At 42.4% G+C, this 10,765-nt stretch overlaps 1 protein-coding gene across 5 annotated transcripts in view; it reads left to right on the top strand.

Moving 5' to 3' along the window:
* The first annotated feature begins 587 nt into the window (after positions 1 to 587).
* NF1 (neurofibromin 1) overlaps positions 588 to 10,765 on the top strand; it is a 259,093-nt gene continuing 248,915 nt past the window's right edge. For 3 of the 5 annotated variants that reach the window (XM_045773178.2, XM_045773179.2, XM_045773180.2), the window contains exon 1: positions 593 to 1,026. In XM_045773178.2, coding sequence (XP_045629134.1) covers positions 967 to 1,026 — 60 coding nt within the window. In that variant the 5' untranslated portion in view covers positions 593 to 966. Of the gene's footprint in view, positions 1,027 to 1,211; positions 6,768 to 10,765 lie in introns of those variants that run through there. The other 2 variants (XM_045773184.2, XM_045773182.2) reach the window with 2 other exon arrangements.

The raw sequence follows: 10,765 nt of genomic DNA, 5'->3' as shown, positions 1-10,765 counted from the left end.
CATTCGGGAGTCTGAGCACTTCGACTGCCATAGGGTCTAGCACTTGGATTTAAGAGCCTGTTTAAAAAAAACCAAACAAACCATTGAATCTCTCTTGGCCTTACTTTTTCCCTTTCCCCGTTTCTCCCCAGTCTTTACTAGCTACGAAGGACCTGGAAACCTGAGGTTGTGTGCTTTATTTTTTGTGAGAGCTTAAGGCAGAGAGAGACTGTGCACAGCCTTACCAGATCAGCGGCAGAGATCTGCGCGCTGGGAGAAATGCTAGCCCTAGGGCGCCCTAACTTCCAACCGGGGGAGCAATCCAAACCCGGAGGCCGGCGGGGGAGGGGAAGCCTTTTGTGGCGGTGGGGATGCGAGCGGATGCTCCCGGGTCAGCTCGGACTCTCGCCGGCTGAACCCAGAACCAGAGTGTAGGTGAGCCCGCGGCGAAGAGGGACGCACGCCTCCGGGCCCGGAGGAGTTAGGTGACGTCACCTCCAGGAGGACTCGCTTTTTCATTAATGAAACCGGCCGGCGCGGGCGCATGCGCGGCAGGCCCCCTTCCCTCTCGCTTCCCCCTCCCCTTTCCCAGCCGCGCTCTCAATCTCTAGCTCGCTCGCTCTCCCTCTCCCCGGGCCGTGGAAAGGATCCCACTTCCGGTGGGGTGTCATGGCGGCGTCTCGGACTGTGATGGCTGTGGGGAGACGGCGCTAGTGGGGAGAGCGACCAAGAGGCCCCCTCCCCTCCCCGGGTCCCCCTCCCCCGCCCCCCCTTCCCCCTGTCTCCTCGCCAACGCCCCCTTCCCCTGTCCCCCTCCCGGCTCGGCGCAGGCCCCCCATCCCCACCCCCGTGGGAACGTTCGGAGCCTGCACTCCTCAGACCCTCTCCTCGCCTCTGCCCTCACCTCGGCCCCCGCTCCCCGCCCTCTTCCCGGCCCTGGGCGCCGGCCGGGCTGTCCCTCCGCCGCCCCCCGGCCGCGGGGAGGACATGGCCGCGCACAGGCCGGTGGAATGGGTCCAGGCCGTGGTCAGCCGTTTCGACGAGCAGGTAACGGGGCCCGTGCCGGGCGGGAGGTGGGAGCGAAGTGGGGGTGGGGGCGGAGTGGGTGAGGGGAGGAAGGAGCAGCCGCCTCCCCCGCGGCTGCCTCGGGCTCTGGAGGAAAGGAAGGGGGGAACCAGAGGGGGTGGCCTAGGGGGGAGGTGCGGGGAAGGAGGGGACGGCTGGTAGCTCGGGCTCCCCTTCCCTCCTAAGTCGGGGGGTGGGGCCTTTTCCCTGACCACCCCTCGGACCCTCCATCCCCTTTATCCCAGCCCTTCCGCTTGCTAATGAGGATGAGTGACCTGGGGGCGCTTTCAGGGGCTCTCCATCTGGATTTAATCATCCCTCTCTACTTTTTTTTTTGAACAGAGGTGGGTAACGTTTAGGGGTTTCCCCTTACCTCAGTGGACCTCCGAACTGGAGGTAACTGGAGGAACCCCCAGGCTTGTCTTGTGTACCCCCAATAGGAGAACGATAACATCCCGCCCCTCCCCCAGTTTCTTTAGCTTCCTCTCTTGGACGGGGAGAGTAGAAGAAAGCAGGGAAACACAGGTTTTCTTACTTTCTGCTGCCTTGTCTCTGCCTGCCCCGAGAGCTCAAAGTGCACACACACTGCACATCTTTTTGGTACCCCACATGGGCGTCCCCCCATATCCTGATGAGACAAGACTGGCATTTACAACGCCGTTGTAGTGGAAACCATGGTTCTTGTTCCTTCTGCTTCTGAAATATCCCTTTTTTCTTCCTTGGTAATTGCAGTTTCGCCCTTTATTTTGCCGGCAGTCTGAGAATGTGAATTTGGCTTTCTTGAGTGGGAATCTTGGGGAGTTAGGGGAGAAGGGTGAAAGGAAAAGTGGGAAACTGCATCTGAGTCCCTGACAACAGAGAGCAAGGACAGCTGGGATGTGGTCTTGGAGCCCATAATTCTGCTAGTGTTTTGTTGTTGTTTTTAACTCTCACCTCTTGGTTGACAAGAGAACTTTCATTGAGAATATTTGGGGTGGAAAAAAAAAGTTTCATAGCTTGGGGAGGTGCCTTTTTATTCCCTGAGCTTCACACACTGAATCCTGGGGCTGATCAGAATGAATGCACACGAAGCCTTTTGTCAGTGGGAATTAGTTTAACTTTGTGTTGCTGTAGGTAGTTGGGGATGGTTTAAAGGGATGCTTTTTGCAGCTGTAGTTCTACCCTGGGCTTCCTGTGATGAGGGAACTGTTTAAGATTGAATCGATCTATTTTGTTTACTGGATACAATCATAAAAGTGATCATGGGAGCTGAATGGAGCCGGGAGGAGGGCTCCACTTTTATTGGATCCACAGACATCTCCTTACAGGACTCATGGCGTTTTTGACCTGCCTGAAAGATATTTGGGAATAGGGAGCAGGATTGAGAAGAAATTGGAGAAGAAACTACAGAGATAAAATAGAATTACAAAGCTGTCAGGGGCTTGCAGGAGTTGTCTCACCCATCCTTCTCCTTCCAGACCAAAAAGCATCTAAACCAAGTGTACTACTCACCTATGTGAGGAAGTAAAATGTTACTGCATATATTGGGTTGTGTTATTGATAGAGCATTAGATTAAAAACTTGAGAGAAAAGACTTTCTCTGTGTAATCTTGAAGAAGGATTTTAAAAACACGTGGAAGAACCCCAAAGCTGAACCTTGTGAACAGCATAATCTGGATGCAGGAATTTGAAGGATTCACGCCATCCTTGTTGTTCTCCAATTTTTTTATTAAATAATTTTTTCCCAATTTTTAAACTTTATTCTTACCTGTTGATCTCCAGGCTTATCTGCCACATACAAAAAAGATAGTTTTCTAAATTTTAAAAGAAGAATGATTTTGATTATATGCCCAGTAACACAAGTAAATATTTCCTTCTTTTTGTGTCCAGTGTTAAAGGACTTTAGGCTTTGTTGTTTGCCTTGTTATGAGTATTGTGGGATCAAACTCACCACCATCTGTTAAAAATTAAGCATGTAAGAGTTTTAAACGGAAGCATTTTTTAAAAATATATTCCTTATGTTGTAATTAAGAAAAAGATACATAGGGTAAATTATTCCTCACGTTTTTCTCTAACAAGGATAAAGCCCACTGACTGCGATAACAAAGTATAAGGGTTCTCAGTGTTTAATGTAAGGTACTTCTTTGTATACCTTAGCTTACTATAGAAGTAATAAATGTTTAATTCAGATTAGAGTTTACCTTGAGGTTAGAAAGTGAGAAAACTGAGGCACAGATATAGTAAATGACTTTCCAAGGTCACATAGCAGACCTAATAACAAGAGCCTCAGTATGAAAAGTATCGAATGCTGCACAATCAGGAGTACTTTTTCTGAAAAGTATCTCATAGGATTTGTTTTAATAACCCGTTAAGTATAGTTAAGAGAGAAGAGTTTACATTTTTATTGAGGGAAAAGAAAATTCTACATGTAGTGAGAGGTATTTGTGTAAGAGTCTTAAATGTTTCAGCTATTTCTAAAAGTTTTAAGTTTTAGATATATTGTCTGTATTTTGTTTCACTGGGTCCAGAGGGATTCTGGCTAAGACATGTGTATGTTGAGCCAGAGAGCATGTGCAAGTCTAAAGGTAACAACTCTATTTATGATTGAATTGATGTTTTGGTTGGCCTTCTAATATTTATGGTGATTATGTATTGCTAGCCACTGCTGATAACGTTTTGTACTCTGATGGCTATTGCTTGGCAACCTGATTTGGTAGACCTAGTTAAAAGAAGTGGTAGTGTTCCATCTTGACGTTTTGAGCTTAGATCCTTGTTTCCAAGGGGGTAAAATGAAATTGCGGTAACCTGTTAGTATTGCACCTAAACGTAGTATTTATGGCCTAACTTGAATGATTCTTACCAATTTTAAATGTAATGACCTCCTTGATTAGGAAAATGGCAGTTACAAGGGTGGAAGGCCAGGAAGTTGAATGAATGTATCAGTTATATCTTCTGTTTCTCCCTGACCTGCCTTTATGGTGCTGAATAGTAAGTTTCTAAATGGAAATTGGCAAATTTTAGGTGTGTAGCTCTAAATTGTGGCTTATTAGTCTTAGTCAGGTTACTTAACAAATTAGAGAAAACCTTGTTACATGCCCCACCTAGCTCAGTGTGCCCCACCGGTTCTGTAGGACTTTGTTTCTCTCTCTCTCTCTTTTTTTTTTCCTTAAGATTTATTTATTTTTTGAGAGAGGAAGCGAGAGCCGGGGGAGGGGCAGAGAGAGGGGGAGAGAATCTCAAGCAGACTGCCTGCTGAGTGTGGAGCCTGATGCAGGGCTTGATCTTATGACCCTGAGATCATGACCTGAGCCAAAATCAAGAGTCAGATGCTCAACCAATGAGCCACCCAGGCACCCCAGTAGGACTTTGTTTCTGAAAGGGCGTATAAGAAAACTGTGGTTATTTGAAGATTTTTTTTCTTTTTTTAAGAAATTGGAAAAAAGGTATCCCCACATGATTTGTTTTAAATATATTCATTTAAGCACTTATATTTTCCATATCTGGTCAGGTAAAACAGTATATAACACCCCCTCCCATTTTTAAGAGCTTGTTAGAGAATAAACTCTGATTTTTTATTTGAAATAATAGCATATTAGTTATTATAAATTAAATGCTAATTGGAATGCCCTTTGAATATGTGGTATAAAACGCACATAGTATAAAATGATTGGCAAGGGTTGCCTGGGCGGCTTAGTTGGTTAAGCTCTGACTCTTGATTTTGGCTTAGGTCATGATCTCAGGGTCCTGGGATCGAGCCCACGTCCGTCCAGCTCCACACTCAGTGGGGAGTCTGCTTGAGGATTGTCTCTCTCCCTCTGCCCCTCCCCCTGCCCCACTCATGTGCATGTACACACACTCTCTCTCTCTCACATAAATAAATAGATCTTAAAAAAAAAAGATTGGCAAGTGTCTTTGAGGTTATAAACCACATGTTAATTGGCCAAATAGATTTGTAAAACTTTGAAGCTGTTTTAGATTAAAAAAAAAATCTCGTAGCCTAGCCTTGTTCTTAAAGCCTTGCCTGTCATTTTTATAAGACCTTAAAAATAGTTGAAAATGAATACTCTTTTGGTGAGGGGTATTTTATGGTGAGGGAAAAAATGCTTGTTCTTTATTCTGGAACTCATTTTTAGTTTTTGTTGTTGTTGTTGTTGTTTTAGATTTTATTTGAGAGCAAGCGAGAGAGCATGAGCAGTCGGGGGATGGGCAGAGAGAGAGGGAGAAGCAGGCTCCCTGCTGACCAGGACCCCAGGATCATGACCTGAGCCAAAGGCAGATGCTTAACCAACTGAGCCACCCAGGCACCCCTGGAACTCATATTTAAAAAAAAATTTCTTCCCACTGGTCCTCAGTTCTCTATGCTCCCCTCACTGCCCTCACCTTATCTAGCATCTAATTTAACTTTTCTTTATGTGAGTGCCTTCCTTTTCACCTTCAAACTTACGAAGATTTCTTTTCTCAAACATTTACTTGGTCTTGTAGCTTTCTCTCAGTGGAGCATTTTTTTCTTCTTCTTTTTGTTACCAGATACCTGCTGCCTCTACTGTTTATCCACCCGTTTCCTTATAGCGGAAAACTAGCTTCTGCCTTTGCTTTCCTTCTGGATTGCTGCTTTCTTGAAAGTGATTCCTTCTGGCAAAACACAGTGGTTTTTCTCAACGATAGTGCTGCTGTGGTATTCTGTTACCTCTGGAAACCAGTCTACTGGAATTCCTAAGACAGGACTGTCTTGTATGTATGCTTGCAGATCCTTATATATTGATGTGCTCATCAGTCCTTGGATAGATTTGCTTTCTCTGTCGTACCGTGCTGCCTGTCACTGAACTGCGGTTCCTAAACGGGGTCTGAGTTTTGTTCTGCTGTTTACTACCTCTGTCCTTATCCTAGCCATTAAATCTCTGTGGATCCTTGATTTTCCTCATCTGTCAGAAAAGAATCAACTAGAAAATCTCCAAGGTTCTCTAGTTTAAATATTTGATGATTTTAATATTTTAACAGCATCTTCCCGTGCCATAACAGTCCATTGGGAGCTGACTCCACTTAATTTACCAAACTATTTCTCATTATGCCTCAGCATGCACCTATGTCCCAGACAGGTTGGCTCAGTCTCTTCTGTATATATCATGCTTATTCTGCCCCTCTGCCTTTGTTGATGCCAGCCCCTGCCTGAATGCTCTCGTTCCTCCTTCGTGCTTTTAAAATTCCTATCCATCCTTCAATGTGCAGCTCAAGCTTCATTTTCCCCATGAAGTCTTTTCAGATTAAACTCACTGCAGTCTCACTTCTTGGTGTGCTTGTCACCTGGCGTTTCTCCCCTCAGGAGGGTTGGTTGAACACAGCTTAGTATTTGCTCTTCTCGTTTTGTCAAATAGAGTGTAAACTTTCTAAAAAGCAAGAAGCCTCTGTTAGTATTCTCATATAGTCACCCCAGGGCCCTGCATAGTTATGAGCATATAGTGTGTCATTGATGGAATGTTTTGTATATGATTCCTGGTTCAGAGGTTGATTGGCTAAAAGGAGTGGTGATTTGGCTTTTAAATGGAAATAACTGAATTTTAATGTAGTGTTTGTAATAGGCTAGGTCTTATAAGTTAAATGATATTTTAACCACAAATTGTTTGTTTGTTTGTTTTAAAGAGATAGCTTTGAGGAACTTGCACATATTTATATTTCTTCCCACAGAGCTAAGTTTCATATCTGATTAACTACCTTTGTGGTCTTGGATTTGTCACTTACTTTTAGTGGTAAGTCTCTCCATAAGGAATTTTTTTGCGGTAGTGTGATAGGATAATGAATGCAAAGTGCTTTAAAAAATCTGAAAGTATTTAAATATAAGATTTACACATTTTCTTTACAGCTTATTGACTGTTGGTGTTTTCAGTAGAGGAGGGAGATTGACTGGTCTCTGGATATTCCCCTGAAATGTACCCTGGCTGGTATACATGCCTTACTGTAGCATTCATTGACAAATACTTAGGGTATGGAGTGCATCCTTATGTAAGATATCGCGGATGTCTGTAATTGATTTTTCTTGTTTTATCATCTAATTTATAGGAAATGTATTATGTGGCTCCTCAAGTTTGGGACGTTTAATATAAAAGTGTCATAAGGTATTGTGTGAATTCGGCCAGCAATATTGTTACATTTTATTTTATTTTTTTTAAGAGTTTTTTTTTTTTTTTTTTTTTTAAGATTTGAGAGAGGGAGCATGCACATGAGCACGAGTGGGGGCAGAGACAGAGGGAGAGGGAGAGGCAGAAGGAGAGAGAGAGCAAGAAACAGACTTCCAGGACCTTGGGGTCATGAGCTGAGCTGAAGGCAGACGCTTAACCAGCTGAGCCACCCAGGCACCCCGGATTTTAACTATTCCATATGTGACATTTTGAGCAATAGGAAATTAGGTTCTTAAATCTGCTTCCTCTTCTTCTTTTATTTTATTATTATTATTTTTTTGATGTGTTTAGCGTAGAGAATTTTGTGCTTAAAGGAAAGGTTAGTGATCTATCACAATATGGTAGTGTCTTATTTTTACATCTTTTTTCTTTGGGTTACTCAGACTGCTATGGGGCATTTTGTTTTAGTCTTCAAATTTGGTGTTTTGAGGCTCTCTCTATATGGACTCCGTGTTGTTGCATTTTAACAACATGCTTTTAAGGGTGAGCAGTGTAAGAATTAAGAACATGTATTTTGCAGATGTGTTCCTTCCGTTTCAGTCTCTTCTTCGTTGGGAGTTATGTGTGTGTATCCGACAAGGGACAGGAGGTATAAGAAGGCTCGTTTATTTTATTTTTTTATTTTTATTTTTTTTTTTTAAAGGAAGTTTAAGGAGGAGAATATTCCATAGACGTAGAGGAGGAGGTTTGTGGGGAGGTTAGCTCAAACCGTTAAAAGGCTTAGAATCAATACTGAAGTAGAATTTGGGCATCTTAAGCTCTTTCTTTGCGGAGGATTGACGTGTATTTATAAAAGCATTGGCTTATTTTATCAGAGATCTTTTAGAATATCCCATTTTCTTGTGGGTAGAGAGGGAAAGATGAGACAAAGTTTGTTTTGACCTTGACGAATAAAAAGGTTAAGGTGTTTTACATTGTCGTGACTGTAAATTTAAAGTTTCAGTAATTTGTAAAATTCTGTATCATACTAGGTGCCAGAGCCTTCAGTAAACAGAGCACTCTGAGAGGTTGTGCTGAAGAAAATTTTAACAGTGTAGAATATGAATAACTGGAATTGGTAGTGCCCTCATTAAAGTCTCTTAAGGTGTGTGCAGTAAGTAGGCTGCCTGTCTGACCACCTCGTTCACTTACATTCTTTAGTTCTCTGGGAGTGGCTTTAGAGCCATTGACTTTATCATCAAAAGAGCTTCTGTGGAGACAAGAAAGCCCCAAGCTGATATGGAATCCCATCCTATTATGATGAAGAATTGGAATTATTCTCTAAACCTTTACATACATACGTATATATGTGTGTGTGTGTGTGTATATGTGTGTGTATATATATATATATATATATACACACATACATTTTTTTTTTTTTTACTGTAACTGGCACTAATTACTTTGCAGTAGCAATAACTTGGGGTGCAAACTTCCAGATTGCATATTTTCTTTAAACCACAGGTTGGCTCTCTTTTGGTTTGGCTTAAGGTGGCCTCTACAGTCTACAAGCTGTTGCCTGTCCCTATTCATATTTTGTAGCTTTGAGTATCTTATCCTATTCAGTTTCAGAGAACTTAACTTTTCCTGGTGAAATCCTTTGCCCCTTCACTTCACATCCCCCAGGCAGGGTGGTATATCTAGTGTAAGAGGCATGAAGTTAATTGAGTAAATAGCCCAACTTTTAGGAATATGAAAATATATATATATATATATATATATATATATATATATATATATATATATATATGATTTTATTTATTTATTTAACACAGATAGAGACAGCCAGCGAGAGAGGGAACACAAGCAGGGGGAGTGGGAGAGGAAGAAGCAGGCTCCTAGCAGAGGAGCCTGATGTGGGGCTCGATCCCGTAACGCTGGGATCACGCCCTGAGCCGAAGGCAGATGCTTAACCGCTGTGCCACCCAGGCGCCCCTTTAGGAATATATTTTAAAGGTTTTTTACCTAACTTGTGTTATTTTTTTTTTAAGATTTTATTTATTTATTTGACAGACAGCCAGCGAGAGAGGGAACACAGCAGGGGAGTGGGAGAGGAAGAAGCAGGCTCCCAGCGGAGGAGCCCGATGTGGGACTCATCCCAGAACGCGGAGATCACGCCCTGAGCCAAAGGCAGACGCTTAACGACTGTGCTACCCAGGCGCCCGCCTAACTTATTTTAAATCATAGTTTTATACTATGTATAAAGGTAGTGACCTTGTGGGTAATATACCAGTCATAACAATTGCAAGTGACCCTTTTCACTTTCATTTTTGACAGCTTTTCTTGGGTAGTCTTCATAGTAATTTGGACATGAGAAAACAACCACCTCAAATTTGTGATGATAGTAAACTAGGTAGTTAAAAAAAAAAAAATTTTATTTTATAGCTTTCGGGGTAGCCTTGGACCAGTCACTTCTCTGAACTTCCGTTTTTTATGTTTTCATCTGTAAAATGGGGATAATACCTGCCTACTCATATCATGGGCTTGTTTAGTGTCTTAGGTATGAATCTTTTACATGAAAGGAAGCTGTAAATAGTCATAAAAATGTATTATTGTGATTATCATCCTGTGCAGTATTTTTTTCTATCCCTTCTTTATAGTTTGATTATTATTTTATAGTTTGGTGTTATTATTACTTTGCATGAGGAAAAATAAAACTAGAGATGGAGAGCAACTTGTCCACAATCATATGACATGTAATTAATTGAGTTTAAACTAGAGTGTGGGTGTTAATTCTTAGAGCAGTAACTTTTCTTTTATTTTCTTAAATTTATTTTTTAAAGATTTTGTTTATTTGTCAGAGAGAGTAGGCAAGTGTGCACGCTGCGCAGGGAGCCCACTGTGGGACTCGATCCCAGGACCCTGGGATCATGACCTGAGCTGAAGGCAGACGCTTAACTGACTGAGCCACCTAGGCATCCCAGAGCAGTAACTTTTCAATAAACTTTACAAAAAAGGTCAAAATTTTTTGAAAATAGCACAAATATGTAAAGTGAGGAATGTATTATTGCTTCTTCACTCTAAGATGAGTTGTTAACATTTTACCTTTTATATTCTTATGAGAGTATCTGGAAATCTTTTAACACATCTGGTCATGTGTTAGAAATAGACATAAGTAGACATACATTTTAAACATATCTTTGATTGCAGTATTTATCATTCTTTTCACCTAATCAGAGCTTCTTTGGCTGTTAGGAGAAGTTGTAAAATTGTCCCCCCCCTCCTTTTTTTAGATTTTATTTATTTGCTAGAGAGAGAGGGAGAGGGAGGGAAAGGGAGGGAGAGGGAGGGAGAGGGAGGGAGGGAGGAAGGGAGGAATAGCGTGCATGAGTGCACAAGAGATCATGGGGGGAGGAGGAGCAGAGGGAGAGGGGCAAGCTGACTGTGCCCTGAGTGCTGGGCCTGGCTGATTGGGGCTCCATCTCACAACCCTGAGATCATGACCTGTGCTAAGATCCAGAGTCAAATACTTAACCAACTGAGTCACTCAGGCACCCCAAAACTGTTCCCCTTTTATTTAATTTTATAACATTGCATTATACTCACTGCAGATTTTTAGGTGAGGAGAGTTGAATTCTGAAGGTGAGAGA

This window comes from Ursus americanus, chromosome 23 (assembly GCF_024610735.1).
Source record: "Ursus americanus isolate L20-20 chromosome 23, mUrsAme1.1.p, whole genome shotgun sequence".
In the NCBI taxonomy this organism is placed as follows: Eukaryota; Metazoa; Chordata; class Mammalia; order Carnivora; family Ursidae; genus Ursus; species Ursus americanus.
Note: the sequence above shows the minus strand (reverse complement) of the source record. Positions and strands in the feature narration are given on the sequence as shown.